At 35.9% G+C, this 24,303-nt stretch overlaps 1 protein-coding gene across 19 annotated transcripts in view; it reads right to left on the reverse strand.

Annotated features, from left to right (window-relative positions):
* The window catches only part of GPHN (gephyrin), a 617,381-nt gene that overhangs the window by 84,343 nt on the left and 508,735 nt on the right, over nucleotides 1–24,303 (reverse strand). For 11 of the 19 annotated variants that reach the window (XR_012329944.1, XR_012329943.1, XM_073800350.1 and 8 more), the window contains 5 exons: nucleotides 18,534–18,626; nucleotides 9,350–9,405; nucleotides 2,869–3,003; nucleotides 1,298–1,356; nucleotides 88–241 (listed from right to left, as the gene is read on the reverse strand). Coding sequence is in view for 17 of the 19 variants with exons in the window: in XM_073800350.1 (XP_073656451.1) it covers nucleotides 88–241; nucleotides 1,298–1,356; nucleotides 2,869–3,003; nucleotides 9,350–9,405; nucleotides 18,534–18,626 (497 nt within the window). In the remaining 2 variants the exon portion in view is untranslated. The remainder of the gene's footprint in view (nucleotides 1–87; nucleotides 242–1,297; nucleotides 1,357–2,868; nucleotides 3,004–9,349; nucleotides 9,406–18,533; nucleotides 18,627–24,303) is intronic. The other 8 variants (XM_073800355.1, XM_073800348.1, XM_033851042.2 and 5 more) reach the window with 1 other exon arrangement.

The raw sequence follows: 24,303 nt of genomic DNA on the forward strand, positions 1-24,303 counted from the left end.
CAGAAATACTTTCATCTGAAAGCCCCACTACCCACCATCTTGCCCCTGCTGTCACCCCCCCCCCCAACCTCCGCTTTTTTTCCTTACCTCATTCCCTGTTGACATGACTGCAACCACTGGAAACTTATTAACTTCAACCTCTGTGACACCTACAGTTGCCAGAAGACCAATCTCTGAGGGGCCCATGTGGGTTCCTTTGGCCAAAACACATTCCCCTCTTTTAATGTCATGGCCAATGGGTCTGAAAGTCAAAGCAGAACCATAAACAGTATGACTAAGAACAGTATTTTCTCAACTCAGGGGAAACTTTAAAGAAGGAGGACACTCAAGGGGGAAAAAGTGAAGAGATGAGGCAGGACCAGAATACTAAAACGAAGAGATTCTACAAACTCTATGCTTTTTTAATTAAAAAAATTAAATCACATAACAGAAGACAGAAATAGATTTGTATCTATTGCTGTTAAACAGGAATATGTTACTTCATGTTTGAAAGTTATTTTATAAATTGTTTTGTATCACATTACAGTCCAAAACACCAATTGCAATCTTTCTTTGATGTAAGGCAAGCATTTATATGAAAATATCTAATGCCATGTCCATAGCTTGTTAGCTTTGTGGTGAGGAGAATAATGCTAATGAGGTTACAGTCATGGAGATAATTTCCATTTAGACCACTTAGGCTGGTCCAGTTCTGTGGCTGTATAGGTCCATTCACTCTTGGCCTGCTGCCACAGGAACTGGAGAAGTATAGCTTTGTTACAAAATGTTGAGCAAATTAGCATTAATAGAATCAGGGCAAACATATTCAATTGTAAGAAAAATCATTTGACAAATATACACTACTTATGGTAAGACAGTAGTCTCATCTTTGTATATAAACAGTAGTACATTATTCCATTATTATTGGCAGTCAATAGGGGAGGGGCTTTCAGCTAATTATATAAATACTCAACTCTGAAAGTATCTGTGTTAATATCAAATTCTGGATTACCAAGGGGGTAGGGATGGGTAATTCTGGATTATCTAGGAGGAGGATTAACTGTGGATTATGTAGGTTCATGACTTTGCCTCCTTCTCATGTTGCTTCTGAATATTTCATTTGCCTTTACCAACTTTACAAAAAAGTAGGGAGGGCAGACATGGGATACAGAATTCAGAAAATTAATTTTGCTACTTGTTAAAAGCCCTGAAAGCTAATGGTTAACTGATTGAGCTGTGAATTTATAATAGCCATGCTCTCCTGAGTTCATGATCATGGCAGAAACAAAAGTTGGCTATACATTCTATATGTTCTTACCTGATATCTTGGCCTGGCCGAGCTTGCACCAGAATTCGTACTTCAAGCTCCTCAGTGCCCTATAATAAGAGCAAATCATGTAATTTCAAACAGAACAATCTAACTGAATTTTGATCAATAGAATTTAGCTACTCAGATGCTTTCATCATCAGATAGGCCCAGAATATATAAAAATATAGAGGAACAGAAAAGCCTTTGCTAAACCCTTTGAACATGATGAATTTCTACCACAGTTTCCTGAAAAATCAGGTTTGATGCCAAGGAATGAATGAATGAATAAATAAACAAACAAACATTTTCACTGATTCTCATGCTTTTAAAAAATGTACCAATTCAAATACTGACTCTTACTTTGTAAGCAGCATTCTTTAGGAAAAAAAAAAAAGATGGCTACCCTAATAGATACAGTGAATGTGCATGGAGATAACCTGTCTCTTCTAAATCATGGGTTCAATACTACCAAGGATCCTTGCATACATATCTGCAGGTATTTCTGAAATACTTGCAGAAATTTCAGTGAAGGACTTATAGTTTATCTGGTAGTAGATTTCTATAAATTAATGGTGATCATCATTTTTACATTTATGGACTGTGAATAACATTGTGACACTGGAACTGTGTCTTGTCATCTGACAGAGTCTGTGGAGGCATGTGTTCTGGATTTCAATGTTCTGCTGGCTTCACTGATGCCAATAAATCTGTTGGACAGTTTTAACAGCAGGGCAATGTGATCTGTGTGCCAAGAGTTGAATTTTATAAGATTTACTTGTGGGAAGGTGATTAAAGAGAAAATCCCCAAATCAAGAAAAGAGGGTGTGTCTCAGCATGGCCAAATTTTACTATATACCCAGCCGAGGAGAATATATATTTGTTATTAATTCTAACTTTAAAAATACAAGATATCTTAAACTTCTCAAAACAAGTAAGATAGCCAGTCATTAAAGCATCAGTTGAAGTTATTCTTTTATTAGTGACTGATCCTCTGGTTTCAATAACTGCCACTAGTTTCAGTGAGATAAAGGCCTACTTAGAACAGAGTCCTGTATTTTAGGCAATAGAGGGGGAACTGACATAAATTTAATGTTTCCAGACTGTAATTTGGCGGCACAGATTTTCCTGAATTATAGAAAACCAGAGCTGAAAGGATCGTTTGGTTTAAATGCTTGGCTTAGTGTAATATTCAAGAACTTGCCCAAGTGTTCTTTGTTTAATTCTTCTCTATTAAAATCTCCTTCACATTTTACCAGAAACTAGTCTTGATGAACAAGTTTCTCAGCTAGAATGATAAGTCAACAGTTAATATCTCTGCTCTTTTATCTTGAGGTAGTTTCTTTCCTTGCTTGCATATGAAATTTCTTGGCTCAAATGTGGCTCAAATTCTGCTGTAATCACAGTAATGATCATAAAAACATCTACTATAACAAAAGGTTTTCAAGCCTAAGGCAGTTCCTTATTTACTATACACTACAATGTAAGGTTCTAACATAACCAAAAAAATTGGGCTAATCTCATAAACATTGCAGAAAATAGGCATGACTTATAATACCGCCATAGGAATGGAGCCATGAGACCTGGTAATGACATACATCATCAGATTCCCTGATCAGTTCAGTATCTTCCACTTGTACTACTGCATCAGCACCACAGGGGATTGGAGCACCTGTTGTAACCCGCATGACTTGTCCTGGCATTACTGTCTGAGTCGGCTGGAAATACAAACATGCAAGAAAGAGTCGATTTACTTTACTGCTGCAAAGGAAAAGTCTGCAGGAGATGTGACAGTTTTTGAAACAAACCATAAAAGGAAAATCTTACAGTCTTATTCATTTTGGGAAAATGGAATAAAAGTCACGAACAAATATACTTACACCAAAGAGGCTTTCATTTGACTTAAGTAATGACTTATTTAGATGTCTTTCTTGGTGCCCTGCTTTCCTTTTGAAGAACTACCACTTACATTTGCCACTACTGTCTCTCACTCATTGTGAATTTTCTTAATATATGTAAAGCGATTTTACAGTCTTTAAAAAAATACCATGTAATATGATTTTATGAATGACAATTATGAAAAACCATCATGTTGATCATTTACTGAAGTTCTGATGTTTGAGAAATGTAGTATTTTATTAACCAACGTTTTAGTTAAATAAAGGCAAGCCAGAAAAATTATTTTAATTATTACTCTTGAAAATCTTTATAAAATATATTAGTTCACCTTGCAACTAATAATAAAAGTCTAACAAATGTAAATAAATCATTTAAAAATGATTCCAGTGTCTGTAATGATTTGGGTTAAATATTATATCCAAGATTTTTATTGTTTGAGCTCTCATATGAATGGTATGGGAGACTGACTACAGGACCTACCTTGCACACTTCCTCCCAGCACAGGAAAAATCATATTTCTGTCAGCTCCATCTAATAGGTTTGATCTGGCCTCAGAAGAGTCACTTGTCATGGGCCATGATTTAGGGCAGATTTGGGAAAAGGAATGCTTTAAATTTCCCCAAAAAGAAAATTCTGAGATAACATTAATTCCCCAATAAAAATGATATCTTTCCAAAGACATTTGCTTCTTAGGTATTTAAAATTTTAGGTTACAACATGTAAATATTCTTAACACTACTGAACTGTACACTTAAAAATGGTTAAGATGGTACTTTTTATGTTATACATTTTTTACCACATTAAAAAATATTAGGGAATGATTAAGGAAAAATACCCTTCCACTAGATGTACAATCAAAGTAAAACTGGAAATTTATTTGTTAGAAAAGCCTTAAAAAGCTTATTTCCATAATGTTATTGCTATAAACAATACCATCAATAGCTAATATTTACTGAATACTCAATCTATGCTAGGCAGTGTTAGGTGCATTATTATATTCCAGAATATAAGCCTTATAAAGACAGAAATTTTCATTTTCTGTTTGCCTCTCTAGATCACATCGTTATTTTCCTGTGCTGTGGCCCATAAGGCCAACCTCTATGGACTGTTTCAACCAGTTTCCCATCACTCTGGCTTCTGGTTAGGTTCAGCCAATGGGAGGGGCCAACAAGAGATCAGAGGGTAGGAGAGAGAGAGAAGTACAATTTTTATTCCCCTTGCCCTTTCCCTGCTGGGCTGCAGTTTGGTGATGGGTATGCCATTTCTACTACTGATGCCACAGCTCCTATTAGGTGGACCTCTCTCATAGCTATCAATCTCCCAGGTCTAGGTACTACTCTCTCCCTTTGCCCCTTCAAACCTAGAGGAGGTAATGAAATCTCACTGTTGCTAGTACCTGAGTGCTTCACATTCCTTTGTTAGTTTCCCTTAATCCTGTCTATATCTTGGGTAGAGTCATTTCATTAATCTTTAATCACCCTCTTTCCAGACATATTTATTGCTCTATCATCCCAAAGCCTAGAAAGTGTCTGGCACAAAGTTGGTAGTCAATAAATATTTCCAGAATGAATGAATAAGTATGCATGGTCTCATTACCACAACAACTACATGAACCATGTAATCCTTCTTGGCTTACAACTCCGGTATTCTCACTGATTTTCTCCCACAAGTCACTGGAGAAAGGTTCTTGGGATCAAATCTGGCATTGAACTACATACTTTATATCCCCTTATTATGTTATTTGACAAAAAGACATTTCAGGGCTTCCCTGGTGGTGCAGTGGTTGAGAGTCCGCCTGCCGATGCAGGGGGCACGGCTTCGTGCCCCGGTCCGGGAAGGTCTCACATGCAGCAGAGCGTCTGGGCCTGTGAGCCATGGCCCCTGAGCCTGCGCGTCCGGAGCCTGTGCTCCGCAACGGGAGAAGCCGCGACAGTGAGAGGCCCGCGTACCGCAAGAAAAACAAAACAAAACACATTTCAGGCTTATTTGGAATTGTTACATTCTAATGTAATTTTCTACCAAGATAATGCATAGAATTTAAAAAAAAGCTTAGGGCTCAATGTATTAATTTTTTTTAATTTTTAGTTTTGGCTGCATTGCGTCTTTGTTGCGGTGCGTGGGTTTCTCATTGCAGTGGCTTCTCTTGTTGTGGAGCATGGGCTCTAGGCACGTAGGCTTCAGTAGTTGCAGCACGTGGGCCCAGTAGTTGTGGCTAGCAGGCTCTAGAGTGCAGGCTCAGTAGTTGTGGGGCGTGGGCTTAGTTGCTCTGCGGCATGTGGGATCTCCCTGGACCAGGGCTCGAACCCATGTCCCCTGCATTGGCAGGTGGATTCTTAAGCACTGCGCTACTGGGCAAGTCCTCAATGCATTAATTTTTTTTTCAACCCCAGATACTACTTATTATCTGGTGCATCTCTTAATTCACTAAACATGACCATTTTGCAGTGCAGTGATTTCTGATGAAAAGCATTAATGTTTTGATATATGTGTTTTTTAGTAGAGGTGCTAATGTCAAAACTATCTTCTGAGACTGTGCAATAAAAATATTTAATGTAGGTCTAAAGAAGCCCTTTTATTCCCCTGAAAGTGCCTTTTTGGCTAAGGCAGAAAGTGATTCCCAAAGTGAGTTTCAGGGTAGTTGCTTCTTAAGCTGATGTGTGTTAGCCTGGAGCCCTCCCTCAATTTAGTCTGATTCAATGTACCATATTATGTAAATTTACTTTAAGCTTTACTGTGGCTATACCTGTAATTTTCTCTGCTTCTTGGCTTAAACCAACTTTAAAGAAGTGTTTCTGTGTGGCTGCTAAATAAAAAATTTGGCTCCTCTCCAAAACCAGTAATTCTAAATGGTAGGTGAAGGATTCCCACCAGCTCACTTATATTAAATCTAATGTAAAAGATATTACTGGATATATAAAGACATTTATATATCTACTTAGAGTAGACATATAAACTGGAATTGAATTGAATCAACTGGAAAAACTCTAGCAATAAATGAAGTACTTCCTTTAGATTGTTAAGACTACCAACTCTTTTATTTTTATTGATATAGGTACCTTATATACTTTATATAAAGTAAAAACTATAAAAATCTTGATTTTTCCTTAATAGAGATATTGAGTTGGATTTTTTGAACTTTGTCCAATGATAGCACTTTATAATTACACAACTGAAACTGAAAGTGTCCAATGCTAACCAATAGGACCAAACTATAAGTGATTTAAGGTTAAGTATTTTGGTACACCAATAAACCATGTTGTAAATAACTGTCTCAGTGTATGCAATGGTCCCCTAGTGCTCAAGTGTATTTACTTTCAATAAGTGAGCAATTTGGCTCTTGCAAGATCCCTGAGATTGCTATAAAGAGTGTATGTATATGATACATCAGTTATAGATAAAGTACATCACAGGTAACTTGAGGAAAAACCCTGTTTTCTTATATAGTTTTGATCTTTTTTCCCATCAAAATTTTATGAGAACTTACAAGAAGTTGGCAATTTTTTAATTTCACAACTCTTCTTGTGCTCCTTGTTATCAGTTGGAAGTCTTAACTAGTAAATAAAGTTTAAGGGTCCATAAGGCTCTTAACAATCTGCTATCTATGCCTAAGTATTCTAGGCTGTAACTACCACAAACTATTTGCAATTTCCTAATACCATGCAATTTTTCAAACACCACTGGGTCTTGACTTATACTGTTCTTTCTGCTTGGAATGTTCCTTTTTCATTTCTGTTTCTGTTTTTGTAAAACTCTCTTAGGCCCAGCTCCAATGTCATCTGCCTAGCCCTTCTAGGACAAAATGCTCAACCTCTCTACTGTGCTCCATAGCACATGACTGAGAGCATTAGTTTAACACTTAATATATTGTATTATATTTAGTTGTTTATACTCTGTCTCCTCCACTATATGTAAACTGTTAAGAGTAGTAATCATGTATTAATCTATTTTATATTCCTAGAACCTAGCACAGTGCTTCTTGGTACAGACAGTAGGTATGTTTGATAAATATTGGATAGACTCAGTTGAAGATCAGAGAAGTACTCCTTGAATAATTGATATTTTGGGGCTTTGTTTAAAAAAATGGATGCTTTGTATGCCCACTGCTGATGGATACACATACTAAGAGGTCAAGTAAGTTATGAGGTCATAATGAAAGTTATTTATAAAAAAGCGACCTAGGTCTAGTTGTTCTTTTTGTCAGGAAAACAGTCATGAAGAGCAAAACCAGCCTGTGCACAGCATGGACAAGGATCTAATTACTACAGGGCCAGGCTTAGCTTCAGAGACCTGTACACAGTACTCCTCAATGCTTGGATGTAGAGGTGAGGCAGCTAGGGTTACCACCATTGGCACCATCCTTCTCCTATATACTTCCTCAACCCCTCTCTATTTTTAGCACATATGGGAGTACATGTTAAGGCGTGGGATATAGCTTTTGCTCAAACTGCCCTATTTATTTATTTATTTCCTCCTTTATTTTATTTATTTATTTATTTTTTGCAGTACGCGGGCCTCTCACTATTGTGGCCTCTCCCGTTGCAGAGCACAGGCTCCGGACGCGCAGGCTCAGCGGCCATGGCTCACGGGCCCAGCCGCTTCGTGGCATGTGGGATCTTCCCGGACCGGGTCACGAACCCGTGTCCCCTGCATCGGCAGGCGGACTCTCAACCACTGCGCCACCAGGGAAGCCCCCGTCCTTTATTTTTATATAATCCTTATGAGTGTTTGGTGGTAGCAGAAAAGTGCGTTGGTCTTCCCTTTGCCTCTAGTCAATAAGGAAGGTGCTCTTTTAACCAACTTTCAAAACTCACTGGATTAACATATGTTCTCTATTTCCTATTGAACGTAATGATGCCTACAGACACTTTGTTTGAAACTGTTAGACTCTTCTCTTGTACACCTAAGATTCAACCGAGTTTGCTCCCAAACTTGTTTGTACCAGTTTGTGGCAATAGTTGCTACTGAATTAAGTTATTTAAATAAATATTACATAAACCAATGATATATGAGTGTAAAAGGAGTTATTTTTTTCCTATAAAAATTAAGTTAAACCTTTGGAAAAACTCATTTAAAAAAGGCTGCTAAAAAGAACTGATGTCAAATTAGGTATGGGTGAAGCAACTGTAAAAAAAATTATAAAAGTGTAATAAAAATCTAGAAGGATTGTATACTTAGATACTTTGCAAAGGCCTTAAATTTTTTTCTACTTTAAAGAAACTAAAACTTGAAATCACATATAATGCCTTTTGGGTATAAGAGAAGTTCAAATAGCAGATACTTATTAAAAGAAAAGCCTTAGGGCTTCCCTGGTGGTGCAGTGGTTGAGAGTCCACCTGCCAATGCAGAGGAGCGGGTTCGTGCCCCGGTCCGGGAAGATCCCACATGCCGCAGTGTGACTAGGCCCGTGAGCCATGGCTGCTGAGCCTGCCCGTCCGGAGCCTGTGCTCCGCAACGGGAGAGGCCACAACAGTGAGAGGCCCGCGTACTGAAAAAAAAAAAAAAAAAAAAAAAGCCTAGCTCTCCATCAAATTACTGACACATAAATGTTCATTTATTTAACTTACATTTATATTTATTTTAAAAGTAAAAGATAATTTCCCACTTGTAACTTATTTCCAATTAAATGACCAATTACTGGTATCCAAAGCATTAATTAAGAGGACTTCTGTTGTACTTCGACCATGGCCCATTAGTGCTTCGATTCTATTAAGAAATACCTGTTCTCTGGTTAGCTCCCTGATGAGAAAAATTAATCAAAATGATTAGCTAGAAAGATTAAATAATCTGCTTCTTCTAAATTTCCCTGTATGTAACACGAGTCGGGGAAAACTCTGCGAAGACCACTTAGAAATTTTAGCTCTATTCAAACATTAATGTTTATACCAGAAGAAAGATTCATCCAATCACAGGGCTGGAAAATGCTTGTGGGGCATGTCATCTGAGACATACCAGTAACATCATGCTGTATATTAATAGATGCAGATTCTTTCAGTTAAGAAATAATTCATTTGGTTCTTTCTCATGGGAACCATCCTTTCATCTCTTTGATAACCTGTCTAATCCTTCTCTAAGATTTCCATTATAACAATGGCAGAAGTCTAGAATTAGAAGCCCAAAGTCCATGAAACTAAAATCTTTAGGGTCTTTCAGGCTTATGAATCTCACCTGTTCACCAGCTTGGGATTCCCCAATGATGAAACGATCTCCTGGGCCATCGGCAGCTGTGAGATGAACAGAACCAAGAACAATCATCAGAATGGACCTATAGCAAAGAATAAGAACCTAGTGTTGGAATTCTAAAACTTGACTCAAATGATCAGATAAGGCTTCAGGAAAGTGGAATACTTTTCTGATCTCCTAGTTTAGAAAAGGGCTTTGTTATTACTAGTTTGATCTTCGGTATCCACAACTCACAAGAACCAACAGAAGTGGTCCAGATTGTGCCTTTTCTTGGTGTCTCTGGAGATAGTTTTCTTGTTGTTCCATAATTTCCACTCTTGCACTTTTTAATAGGAAGTTCTTTTAGCCTACTGTCCTAAATAAATGGGCATGTATGCGTTATATGTGTGTACACACTCATGGAGACACATGTATGAAGTAGCAAGTGAAGTAGGAAGAACATACATTCTTTTCTTCATTTGACCCTTGAAGGAAATGAGTTACAGAATGAAGAAACTCAGGTAGAAAAGGTTCAGTACCTTTAACAAGTTCTGGCTAGTGGTAGAGCTAGGACTAAAACCCCAGTCCCTGAATTTCCAATACAGTATTTTTTTTTTATGATGGATCAAAATTCTGTTTCTAAATCAAAATACACAGGCAGTGCTGCATCACAATTCCCATTGACTGTTTATTTTTAAATTGGAAGAAACACTTTCAGACTTGAGACGGAAAAAACTTCTCATCCAATTTTTTTCTATATACAGTATAGTAATGGCTGGATGAAAAAATATTCCTGGAGATAAATGTATTCAAAAGGGTTTTCTTCACATGCAATTGGATTTCAGACCAATACTATTGGCAAGGCAATGCATACCAAATGAGTTTCATGATCATGACCATTATCTCCTTGTAATCAGCATACAGCAAGGGTTTGGGGGCACATACACAGCAAAGATAACACTATTTATATGAATATTTTAATCATATTTGCAGTCATGTTGATAAATAATAAAAAGTATTTTCCCTCTTTTAGAGAGGATATATAAAATTTATTGTTTCTTGGACTTCCCTGGTGGCGCAAGTTAAGAATCTACCTGCCAATGTAGGGGATGCAGGTTCGAGCCTTCGTCCAGGAAGAGCCCACATACTGTGGAGCGGCTAAGCCCAGTGCGCCATAACTATTGAGTCTGTGCTCTGGAGCCCGTGAGCCACAACTACTGAAGCCTGTGAGTCACAACTACTGAAGCCCGTGCGCCTAGAGCCTCTGCTCGGCAACAAGAGAAGCCACTGCAATGAGGAGCCTATGCACCGCAAGGAAGAGTAGCCCCCGCTCGTTGCAACTAGAGAAAAGCCCGCGCACAGCAACAAAGACCCAAAGCAGCCAAAAATAAATAAATAAATAAATAAATTTAAAAAAGAAAGAAAGAAAGCCAGATATAAGAGAATCCATGTAGCCTGATTACATTTATTTTTTAAAAAAATTATTGTTTCTTTATGTGACTACAAAGTAGTATTTTTTCTGAAGCCTTATATATACAATACCGTTTATAATAAGTCACTATTTTGCACAGCTGGCTTTGGTTAACCTGATGTGAAGAGGAATAAAAATTAACATTGGGTGTCTTCTACTTACTAGATGTTGTATCTTGTGCTTTTTAGACATTGTCTCAATTAATAAACTCTTGGCTTTCTGGTGTTTTTTTGGAATGCTATTGTATTTTCAGTGTTCACTTGTAAGAAAGAGAATACTGTAGTTTTCCTGCAATGGTATTCTTATGCTGCTTTCATGGGTTCTTTTTTCTTTCCTCTTTTTTTTTTAATGAAACAATTTAGAACAGACATAGAAATCACTGCTTCAACAATTATCAACATTTTACCAATTTTGTTTCATCTGCCCCCACACTTATTTTTGCAGTATTTTAATCATAATTTTCTTACTGTAGAAAATTAAAAAGTCAATTATCTTTCAGAGTTCTGTACTAACTGCATCTCAAAACTGAATAAACTTAGTTTTGATTATTTCTCTGCTAGAGATATTACCAGCTTTCCACCTCCCATAAGCAACCTAGATGTTTTCTCTTTTTACTTCTTGCTCAAGGGAAAATTAGCATGGTTTTAGAGTAAAAGCTGAATCTGAATCCTGGTTCTGCCTATTATTAGCCTCAGGACTTTCAGCAAATTACTAAAACTTTCTCTAACCTTCAGTTTGCTTGTTGATAAAAATGGGAATAACCATACTTTAAAAATAATATCATTTAAGGCTTTTTATTCCTTTCATTCATTCACTAAATTTCTACTGAGGTCTTCTGTGCTCTTAGTGTTATATTAGATGCTGGGACAGACTAGAGAGTAAAACTAGATATTGTTTCTATTCTAATGCAGTGTCAGTCTGTTGCAATGTTTTTCACACTCTAGATCACAAATACAGGTGGGCTGTAAAATCATCTTGTAAAGAAAAAGAACAGAAAATATATCTCATCACGCATGGTAAAGGTGAAAATTGTGTCAAGAAACTTATTTTTGTTTATATATATGCATGCATATATATTTATATGCATTGTACATGTTATATATGTATGTGTATATCATTGGTTTGTGATGTCTAATGTATTAATGTGTGTTTTTCTATGGGTGTGGTGAAAACAAAACTCTTAAAGCCACCGATGTGAGGGAGATAGATACTAATCAAATAGTCACATTAACAAACATATAAATTTGTATATAAATACAAATTAAGAAAACCATTCTAAAGGAAAGGAACACGGTTTTATGAGAGCATACACTGAAAGTACCTGAACTACACTGGAGGGTCAGGGAAAGACACCCTGATAAAAGAATTTATGATTTGAATATGAAGGATGAGGAAGAGCTAAGTAGGCAAAAATATGTGGGGATGGGGGAGAGGGAGAGGGAAAAGGAGAAGGAGAGATAGGGTGGGGGGAAGAGGGAGAGATGGGGAGAGAGGGAGAGATGGAGGGAGAGGGAGAGAGACAGAGAGGAAATGAAAATGCTTCATCTATAGATATTCACCTAAAGAAAACAGTATGTGTAAAGGCTCTGGTTCACGTCCTCCCTCTATCTTATAGTCTAGCTACTCTCAGGAGTACCTGAGAATACCAAGATGACTCATATTTCAGCTCCATAACATATGCTACTCTCACTGCTTGGAGTGTCCTTTTCTTTTCCCTGCCTTCTGGTTAAAGACTTCTTAGCTTTTAAGACTCAGCTCAAGTGTCACCTTCTCCAGGAAGTCATATCTGACTTCCTTTCCCTCAAGAGTCACCTACTTCTTCTTTTGTTTCCACAGTGTATTCCTGAAATAACTCTAATTATGGCTTCCTAATGTATTTGTAACCATTTGCTTATTTGTCTCAGGGAAATTCCTAGTACCTGCTGAATAATAGGTATTCAATAAATGTTCAATATACGAAGTATTCGAAAGTTCAAGAAACGAATGAGTGTGGCTCCTAAGAATCTTTGTAGAAAGATGCATGCATGAATGAACAATAAATAATATTTTCCACTGCAAAATGCTGTATTTTGAATGCATTCCATTTTCTGCTGGTTCATGTATATTGTTTTCTTCAAAATACGAGTCAACAGTCACCATCTTTAGAATGTTCAGAAAGACTGCTCTGCTTAATTCTATATAACTTAGATTATGTCTAGCACAGTGCCTAGTTCATCACTGATGCTCAGTAAATATTTGATAAAACAAAGAAATCAATTTGGCACTTCCATAATACTTAGGTGGGAAGTTTGTAAACTGTCTTATACACATTAGTATTGTGCTTTGTAAATTTTCTTAAATAATTTTATAAATGTGTGGTAGGTAGGGATCACTTCCTTTATTTCTTTTTTGAAACCCTCTGCTCTTCAGTCTTCCTCTTGTCTCCTGTTCCCCACACATGCAAATATACATACACTCAAAATGCTCATATCACTGTTCTGCACAAATGCTCCAAACAAATGTCATTATATAATGAGTGGCTAGAGATAATCCGGGGCAAGGTTGATATAGAGTGTCAGGGAGGCCAACAACTGAAAGAGCCTTTAAATGATTCTAAGAAGCAAGATGATTTGTTGCCAAGGAAGGTACACTGACTGGGGAGAGAATATATCTCACTTTAACTATGTTCTCCACTTTGCTCTGAAAATTTCCACCTGGGAAACATGCTAGATAAGGAAGGCTCAGTCAACCAACATTATAGAAAGTCCCTGGTACCAACGGAGGAGTCATTTTTACCATTTCCCTTATAACAGTGCTTCTTAACCCTTAATGTGCATAGAAATCACCTGGAGATCTTAAAATACAGATTCTGATTCAGTAGGTCTGGGACAGGCCCTGAGGTTCTACGTTTCTAACAAGCTGATGCTTATGCAGCTGGTTCATGGACTACCCCTTCTGAGGAGCAGAGCACTGTAAGATTGAACGGAATACAGACAAATTCAGACTAAGAGAAAACTTAAGAAATAAAAAATCAGTGAACTACAACAGAAGTCCTGATTTTACATCAACACCAAGGCTAACTATTTATTATAAAGACAGAAAAGTAACGATCAATCTACCTAGCTTACCGATATTTATTTTAAAATATCTATTAAAGAGACAGGTAAAAGAAAAGTTGCCATTTTCAAGATGAATTCTACCAGCTTGGGTGGGAGGGGGCAGAAGTGGAGGTACAGTGGCAGATGAAGCTAAAGCTTAGAAAGAAATTAAGTAAGCCACAGTACGCCATTAGAAAAGATGGATGGATTCCAAGGATTTCTGAAAAGGCTTAGACTCTTTCCCCCCACTAATTCTGGCATTTCTATTAATAAGTTTTCTTTTCTGTTTTGTAACTGTAGAATTTAATTTGAAGGAAGAGATAAAAGCAATACAAACCAAATCCTAACAGCAAATGCACTGTATAATGCTTAATGCTAGACCGTGAAACTGCTCCCACTTCCACCTTTTTAATGTCCAGAAAACACTTTTAGTCTTTATTTGAAGATTTCTGATTATATCATTTGATATAAAATTGATACCATTAGATAACTATTCATTGTGGCAATGTATAGAAAATCGTCAAGCCATTTGCCCTAGAATTATCCCTCATTTTCATTTTCCAGCCATGTGGGAGCTCTCTTGAAATCCTTTATAGCTATTCACTTATTTTCAATAACAAAAGCCTCATCGTTTCCATGTTAGGACTGAATAAACAGAGGCCATAGATAGCATAACTTTCAGAGGTCCTAGGCACCTCTATTCTTCAATAGAGGAATAAGGCAGAAGGACTAATATTCTGTTTATCTCTAATTATAGAACCAAACTGTCTAAGACTGGATGATAGGCAACAGGGTAATAGTATTGATATTTATGTGTATACTAAAATTAACATTGTAGCATGAGTTTGGAGTGGTGGCAAGGGTAGGTGACAAGACTAGCACAACAGGATTAATACTTGCTGCAGTTATACTGAGGGATTAAATCAGGTGAGTTGTTTGGAATTTTAAATCTGCTGCCTGGAAAGCAGGGAGCAAGGAGTAGAACAGATGAATGAGAAGGCATTTTGTATTCTTTACCATCATCTTCCAGGAGAAAAATGCCCATATATTGTTAGTATTGAGAAAAGATATATTATTTCCTTAAATACATTATTTTAAGCTTTTGGGGATTAACTTAATTATTCAAAATTATCTCTCTGCTCACATGAGTAATACTCCTATATCATAAGGCTTTCTTTTTCATCCAAAGTGTCCTACAGTGGAAGGCCACTGGCTGTCAAATGAGTTGGAAAACCAGCTATGGCCAAACAGGATTTAAATGGACAAAACAGAAACTCTAAAACATTACTTTTGTGACAGAATAAGAAATAGCTCAAAATCAAAAAGGTTATACCGAATTTTAGTATGCATTTTAATACACTGGAAGGAAGTACAACAAAATGTTAATAGTAGCTAGACAGTGAGATGATGGGTTAAAATGTTCTTTTTGATTTTCTGTATTTTCCATAAGCATGTATTTAATCAGAATGTATAAAAGAAAAAGCTTTAATATTTATTTAACCTAAATGGCAAGGATTTCTCTTAATATAATTTTCCAGAATTGTTTGTTGCACATGGTTCTCAAAATAATTACTGGCTTGTTTATAATTTTCCCTTTTCTTAAATAATCCCAAAACTAATTCTGAAGTGATAAGCCTTTCAAATTGAACATTTTCAAGAGAGTGAATTTGGTATTCTGAGATATTTTTACCTTTATTAACATCTAAGAAGCAATTGTGAGACAATGGGCACCCACATCTCTATAGGAGTGTGTGAATGCATCAAGAAGGTGGTTGGCTTAATCAGTGTGAAGGGAGAAATAACTCCTCAAAAATACGAATAAAACTATTGTATTGCTTCTAACTGGTAAATGCTACTTTCATTTTCTTTTCTCTTCTTTCATCATTCAAATTCATTCCCTCCTGAATGTAGTTTTAGGTTTATTAGTTTACATCATCATCACTTGATTCCTATCTTCTTTATACTCTATTCTTTCTTATTTTTTAAAAGCTGTTCCTATTTCTTTAGCTATTTGTTACTGTCTTGATTTTTCAACCCACATACCTTAAAGCAAGTGATCCTCCAACTGGTTTGGAGTTTTATCCCACATGTTTCTGAAGGATACTGGCTAATGCTTAGTGATCCAGAGCAAGTTAGCAACCTCTTTACACCTAGAGGGTTAGCAATGCTCACAGGTGCCACTGGTTATTACTGGAAGGCCTAAGGCAAAGGCAGAGGAGAAGAAAAACAAGGAGAATAAAGGGAGTGGGGAGAAAGGAGTGGGAGTAAAGGAAGAAGGGGTGGAGAGAAGAAGGTATACAAAGTAGAGAGGTAGAGAGCCACAACAATAGCCTCAAGGATATTCTTTACCAAAACACTGCCTGGGGTTGGTATTATAACACAGAAAAGACTAAGACCATGCCTTTTTGTTCACTGATGACTTCTGCTGCCTTAATTATGTTGATCATAATTAACCAGTCATTCCTACTTTGAAATTTAACCATATCCATGATGGTTATCTGTTATGTCTCTGTTATACATTCCACATCTTAGAGAACTAGCAATGTTTCACAGGAAAGAAATAATGTGAATTAGCTGCATGGTGGATTATCTGTTGAACATTTTATACCGTGAGATGTCATTTTAAATGTTTGTGTGTGTGTGTGTGTGTGTGTGCTTGCGTATGTGTGTGAAATAACTAAAAACACCACCACTCTAAAACAAAATAAATGATATACTAAATGGTAATTTTATATATAAATTTCTTTGATAGAATCTACAGTTGCAGAAAGGCTCTTTCCTGGCTCACATGGGCTAACTAGAAAAGCTAAGAGCAATAGTTTCTTTTTATTGAGCTGCTGCTACCTCATCTAAAAATCACAGAACAACTTTCTGTTTCAGAATAATTCTGCCTAATATAATTTATTTTCTCACTTTCTCTTACTTTACATTACCGAGAATATAAAAAATAGACTTTCTTGTTCTTTTGGTGTTTCATCTGCTGTAGTTGTTTGTTCTACTCTGGAAGTAAGAATTCATCATTTCATAGCAATCCAATATGGCTACCAATTATAAGTTCAAACAGAATTTACATTTTAGAGGGAATAAGAAACAAGAGCCAGTGAGGCTATCAGAAGACTAAAATAAATTTCTTTCTGGATAATATTCATTATAATAAACACTATAGAATAAATGAATTTGGAAGAGAAAACATAGGAGGCATTGGGGATTTGTTATTTATATTTTCAGAAATACTCTAATTTGTGAGATAGAGCTGAATGAGGTGCATTTAAGACAGTTTCCTGAGAAAGAATACACTAGTAGGAATTAATCTCTCCACCATTTTATGAGAATAACAGTTAGATAAATGTTATCCTTTTTTCAGAGATGGTTTAAGAAAATGTGATAATTATAATAAAAAAATAAAAAATAATAATAGTAATAATAGGTACTATTATTATACATTAAAAAAATGATTGAGTGCTTTTTTGGTGTGTGTATGTTTGCCATATACTTTAAGGCCTTCTACAGTCTCACTTAATTCTCACAATAACCTGTTGGGATAAATACTGTTATAATTATCACCATTTTATAGATGAGGAAACCAAGCCTCAAAAAGTTTAAGTGATTTGCTCAAACTTACATAGATGGAACTGGTGCTAGAACCCAGATCACTCTTACTTTGTTATCACTCACTTTTTTATCACTCAAAGTCCATAATCTTAACCATTTGTTCTACTGTCTCCAACAGAGAAAGATACTGCTAAGATATGGCAATGGAACACGGAGGAGGTCAATGAATGTATTTAATTACAAGAAAGAAGAAATTATTTTAATAGCTAGATAGAGTAAAAAAAAATCCAAAACCAAAAAATCAAGCAAGGGACTCCATAAATGACCATCAAAAAGGAATTGGCCTTCTTAACAGCTCTGATAAACTGGGAAATGTTTTTAGGCATTTCTTCAATGATACCAGCCTTGAGTTAATAACCAATAATAGTTTTTAAGCAATTCAGCTGCATTTTCATTTTGGGTTCTTTCGTAGATTGGACTTTAGGCAGGCAAATGCTATTTAGTATTTGCTTTTGAGCTTCATGCAATCCCAGGCAACTCTAAAGGCATGAGCTGCTGGTACCATCTGGGGCTTCAGAGCCTTGAAATATGGAATCTTCTAGGGAATTAGAGGTTTCCCTCATGCTTGCTTTCTATGAAGCCCTTATTGATGTTTGAGTTTAAAGCAGGAGAAAAAAAATTCCCCACTTTATCCCTGTGTTGGGAGTTTGCTCTTCTTTCTTGGACCATACAGATGTTTTCAACTAGAAAACATTTGGACTTCCAGACCAAGACTGTCTGCCATCTGGTATGTGTAGAGGCCGAAAGAATAAATCATGATACAGTGTCTTTATCAACCTCTACATATTTATCTGTAAGTAAGAATTTTCAAGTAACTATAGTACTGTCACTGAAAAGTTTTAATCAAGATTGTGCTGGAAAATATATAGGTGTAGGTTAACATTGTTATCTGTGAATAAAATTATTTTGACAGCCAAGGGGAAAATAGATGTAATAGTCATTAGGTACCTGGGCTTAGCCAAAAATCTGAAAAAAAAAAACCAAATTACAATGTGAGTATGTTGATACTCAAGAAAACCAAAATATTTACCTCGGACAGCATAGCCATCTTTTACTGATGCTGGGAACGGGGGTAGGTTGTCTTTTGCATATACATCTTGAGCAAGAACTCGCCCCATTCCATCTGTAAGAGAAAAGAAGGAAAATATGGATGTTAAGTGCAGTGGGTTAAACAGGTAGTCCTAAACAAGATGGACATAGGTACTTGTCTGACAAGGCTTGTATAAGCGCTCAGTCAGATCTCCTGATTTCTATCCCAAGGAATAGGCGACAGAAGGAAGAGATGCATCCTAGTGTCTGAAATGAAAGATTAAGATTCAGTCAATTAATAGCAATGCTTCCAGGGATTATTTGAATATGAGTAGCTACACAGTCATCAAAGATGTGTTCAAGTTGATGTGTCATTAATCCTTTAACAATCCAAAGATGATTTTCTTTAAAAAGTAAATTCTTAAACAGTCATAGACATTGACCCAGTAATTTCACTTCTAGAAATCTATCTTAAGAAAATGGATAAATCTTTCTGTACATGTTTATTTCAGAGTTGCTTACATTAGTGAGAAATGGAAAGAAATCAAAAGTTTAACAATACATAAATTTAAACAATGATGTATCCTTATGATAAAATATTATACAGGCTAAAGTAATATTTATGAAAAATATTCACTGACACAGGAAAATTCTTATGATATACATTTTAAAAACATGCAGAACTGTATATACAATGTATAATCCTAACTATGTTAAGATATATGTATACAGAGCAATAGAAAAAGATGGGAAAGGCATACATGAAAATATAAAGTATTTGTTTACTGCAGTATGTTAGAATTATGTATAATTTTATACCCTTTGCTATAATTTTCTGAAAATTTCCAAGTTTTCTACAATGATCACATGTAATTTTTAGAGCTTTTTTTCCTTTAGAAGAGAAAAGTAAAGAAAAGAAAGGAGCTTCCTTATTATTCTATTTAACTTTAGCCAAAATTCTGGCTTCATTAACCTAAAAAAAATTAGTGACTATAAGAAGAGCACCATTGATCTATTGTGTGAAGTGACTATTCAAACCACTATTCATCCACTCTGGATGACAATCACATTTGGTTACAGCTCAGAAGTTTGATTTAGTGCCAAAAAGAATAAAAGTTTCAAGAGTCATGACCAATTCCTTAAATCCTCTAGTCAGAATCTGTCCTTATTATTATTATTACTATTGTTATTATTCTAAAGAAGTAACAGAATAATTAATAGGAGATAGAGAAGGAAGAAGAGGAGAAGGAAAAAAAATCAAGCTTCTCTCCAAAGACTGTAAGTAATATAGAACTTGATTTACATAAGATGTTTGTATAGATTTAGAAAATTCCATTGTTTCCAGAGCTGGATGAGTCTTTTTTTGTTTGTTTCTTTTTTGTTTTTAGCTTTGTCCTTCTTAGCCACCTAGAGCCTCTGGTTTCTAGATTCCAGGACAAAGAAGTAAGGACAGACAGATTATAAATTTTGTACTCTGATCCACAGTGATAGTGATAGTGACTCTTTCTTTTTAAGGAAAGTGACACCTGAATTGGAAGGGAGAACTTCTTAGCAGATTCTAGCTGTAGGTACTCCCAGGAGGTTGAAACTATTCTGTAGCTATGGACCATACTTTGTAAGACCAGGGAAGTGGTAGGACCAGAGGGTCTGGTTTGTATTCACATATACAACATTAACTCCCAAATGAACCTGAAGCTATAAGGCAGTCTCTGGTACTGAGCCCCATGACATCTGTCCAGGGTCACAATAAACTACCTGGGGTAGCTCCTTATCTGAAACTATTCTGGTCAGGTGTGCCGAATGAAAATATAAGTGTTATGCCAGTTCAGATCCTAAGAGAATAATTTTCTGGGATTTGGAATAGCTCAGTAACAGTGGTTAATAATCAAATATAGCACCAGAGCTGAGTTTTTCTGGCAGCTGGTGCGGTTAATCTAGTAAATGTTTATATAGCATTTTATAAGTTACTAAGTAATATCATATACATATATAATCTCATTTAATCCTTAAAAAATCTAGTAAAGCATTATTATATTCATTTTACAGATGAAAAAAGAGAAATTTAAACAGGGTAAGTAACTTATCCAAGGTCATGTATTTCACAGGTGGCTAAGGTAGGACTGAAATTTAGATCTTAGAGCATCAATCATTATTACAATGGCAATAGCTACATACTCTCCATGTACAGCTCTTCCTCTGTTTCTCTGACGTTTAAAAAAGCTACAAGGTGATTCCTCAAAAAATTAAACATAGAATTACCATATAATCCAGCAATTCCACTTCTAGGTGTATATTCAAAAGAATTAACAGCAGAGACTTGAACAGATATTTGTGCACTATTTTTATAGCAGCATTATTCACAATACAGTAGTCAAAAAGTGGAAGTAACCCAAGTGTCTACTGACAGATGGATGGATAAACAAAATGTAGTATGTACATTTAAGAATATTATTCAGCCTTAAAAAGGAAGGAAATTCTGACATATGCCATAATATGAATGAAACTTGAAGACATTATAAAATAAGTGAAAATAAGTGAAATAAGCCAGTCACAAAAGGAGAAATATTGTATGATTCCACTTATATGAGGTAATCAGAATATTCAAAATCAAAATCATAGTATCAAAAAGTAGAATGGTGGTTGCCATGGGTTGGGGAGAGGGAGGAATAGGAAGTTATTTTTTAATGAGTATGGAGTTTCAGTGTGGGGAGATGAAAAAGTTTTGGAGATGGATGGTAATGATAGCTGCAGAATAATGTAAATGTATTTAATGTCACTGAACTGTACGGTTAAACACAATTAAAATGGTAAATCTTATTTTATGTATGTGTTACCACCATCACAAAAACTACAAAGAACTGATGGCATCAACAGCTAGCACATGTTATTTTTCCTTCCTAAGTCCTTGCCAGTAGCCCAAGAGAAGTGATACATGCTCATGATGGCTCTTTTTATTCCTGTATTCCAGAAAGAAAGAGGTTGAATGCTTAGTATGCTAAGTATGAAAGACTATTGATACTGACAGTTGTAGATATCGTAGTGGCTTAACATAAGTTAACTAAGTTCTCATTGACAGCCAATTTAGAGAAAAGAGTATCAGCTGACTTGATTTCTCCCTTTAATGCCTGAGTTACTCATATATCTTACTGTGCAATTCCACTCTGGAGGGTTCCTAAGGTATAGAGTCTACTCAATCATAATTTGACAAAATTAGATTCTGGAAACTAAAGTAAAAACTCTGTTCCGTAAGTTTCCAATAATAATTGACCCCCTACCCCCAGCCTACCATACACATAAACACTAAGAAATAGCCCTCAAATCTGAGGAGGCTCAAATAATAACTCTGGATTGAGAAGATGTAAATATGACAAGAATAAGTGAGTTTATTTATTTATTGAAGTATAGTTGCTTTAAATGTTCTATAAGTTACAGGTGTACAATATAGTGGTTTGCAATTTTTAAAGGTTATACTCTCTTTATAGTTATTACAAAATATTGGCTATATTCTCCGTGTTGTATAATATATGATTGTAGCTTATTTTATACCTAATAATTTGTACCTCTTACTCCCCTACCCCTAACTTGCCCCTTCCTTCTTTCCTCCCCACCCTGGTAACCTCTAGCTTGTTCTCTACATCTGTGAGTCTGCTTCTTTTTTATTATATTCACTAATTTGTTGTATTTCTTAGATGCTGCATATAAGTGATATCATACAGTATTTGTCTTTCCTAACTTACTTCACTTAGCATAATGCCCTCCAAGTCTATTCATGTTGCTCCAAATGGCAAAATTTCATTCTTTTTTTATGGCTGAGTAGTGGTCCAGTGTGTGTGTGTGTGTGTGTGTGTGTGTGTGTGTGTGTGTGTGTGTGTGTGTAACATCTTCTTTATCTGTTCATCTCCTGATGGACAGTTAGGCTGCTTCCATATCTTGGCAATCATATATAATGCTGTCATGAACACTGGGGTGCATGTATCTTTTCGAATTTGTGTTTTTGCTTTTTTGGATATATACCCAGGAGTGAAATTGCTGGGTCATATGGTAGTTCTGTTTTTAGTTTTTTGAGAAACTTCCATTCTATTTTCCACAGAGGCTGTACCAATTTACATTCCCACCAACAGTGGACGAGGAGGTTCCCTTTTCTTTACATCCTATAAGCGAGTTATTTAAATGCTACAATCTATCCAAGCTTCATTAGGCTACAAAATAATACACAGATCCTATTTTAAGAATTCTGTAGTGCTAGCATAAGACTTGCCTAGCGTAATTTGAAAATGTTTATACTGAGATTGAACTTTATTTTTGACAAGTGTCCAGTTTCTGACACAAAGAATGATTTGACACATCTTAAACATGGTGGGCTTTTTCTTATTTCTATGCCATTGCAAATAATGTTGCCTTGGACAGCAATACCTTTTTTCCTTCTTTTCTCCCCCTAGTGAATCTTAGGCAACATTTAAGTTTCAGCTCAGATGTCATGTCTTTGGCCTTCTGTCTCTAAACAGGAAAAGTTAGTTCATTGACCAATTTATTTATCCATTCATCAAACACTGGGAACCTACTATATGCTAGACACTGGGGACAAAAATATTAGTAAGACCTGGCTGATTTCCTCAAGGAATTCACATGTAACAGTGCATGTGAGAGAGGGGGATATGGAAAAATAAAAATATGATTACAAGATAGTATGATATGGACAGTGACAGATATATGATCAGGGCAATATCGGAAGCATACAGAAAAAAACACCTAACCAACAATTTGTGGAACATCGAGAAAATCTTCCTAGATGAGGTATCTATGCTGAGTTTCACAGTTTGAAGTAAGAACCAAGTAGCAGAAAGGAGGGGACATTTTAGACAACGGAAGCAGGATCGAGGGAGTTTAAACTTAATCTTATGAAAATGGGAATCCAATGTAGGATTTTTAAGCAGAGTAATGACTTCAAGTTAACCTCCCAGCAGTGTTTAAGTCTCTTCAGAGATAATGGAACGTTTTATGAACTTGCCTAGTGACAAGATACAGAATAGTTTGGAGGGATTGTACTTAGTCTTCATATTCTTAAAACATTTGTATCCATCTGTTATGGTACACTTTCCACATTACATTACGGTTGTTTGTGAAACTATCTTGACTTCTCCATCAGGTTGCGAATTCCTTGTTGTCACAGCATATCTCATCCATCATTGTATCCCCAGTACCAAGCACAGTGCTTGATACTTAAAAGGCACCCAGTAAATGTTTGTTGAATGACTGAGTCAATGATTGAGTACATTAATGATTAGAACTAAGGAGGGAAAGAAATGTCAGGTAAATAGAGAAAAAGGTCATATCAATCAAATACAACCAACTTCAACCAGAGAGTACATAAAATGGAGAAGGACATCTTGCTAACTTCTACTCTCATTATTTCCCACTTAGACTCCTCTAAGCAAGTCATTTTTTGTGTGTGTAATGGATGCTCACCTCCATGCTTACAGTCATGACTTTCCTAAACCTGGACTATCATCTTTCTTTTTGTTATCAATAAATGTCTATCACCTATTTCAAGACCCCATTTAAGACAGTAGGTTCTCCTTGATTATTGCCCCTCTGATTACTACTCTTGTATATTCAGTTAGTAATATATCAGCAAGTATTTGCAAAACTGTGTGTAAGAGTTCTCAAGGTGGTGAGTGTGAGAAAAGTGTGTGTTTGGTTTCTTAAGATTCTGAAGAAAGAGAACTGTATTTTTCATTTATGGTTAATCAAAGCAACAAACACAGGTTATA

This window comes from Tursiops truncatus, chromosome 2 (genome assembly GCF_011762595.2).
Source record: "Tursiops truncatus isolate mTurTru1 chromosome 2, mTurTru1.mat.Y, whole genome shotgun sequence".
In the NCBI taxonomy this organism is placed as follows: Eukaryota; Metazoa; Chordata; class Mammalia; order Artiodactyla; family Delphinidae; genus Tursiops; species Tursiops truncatus.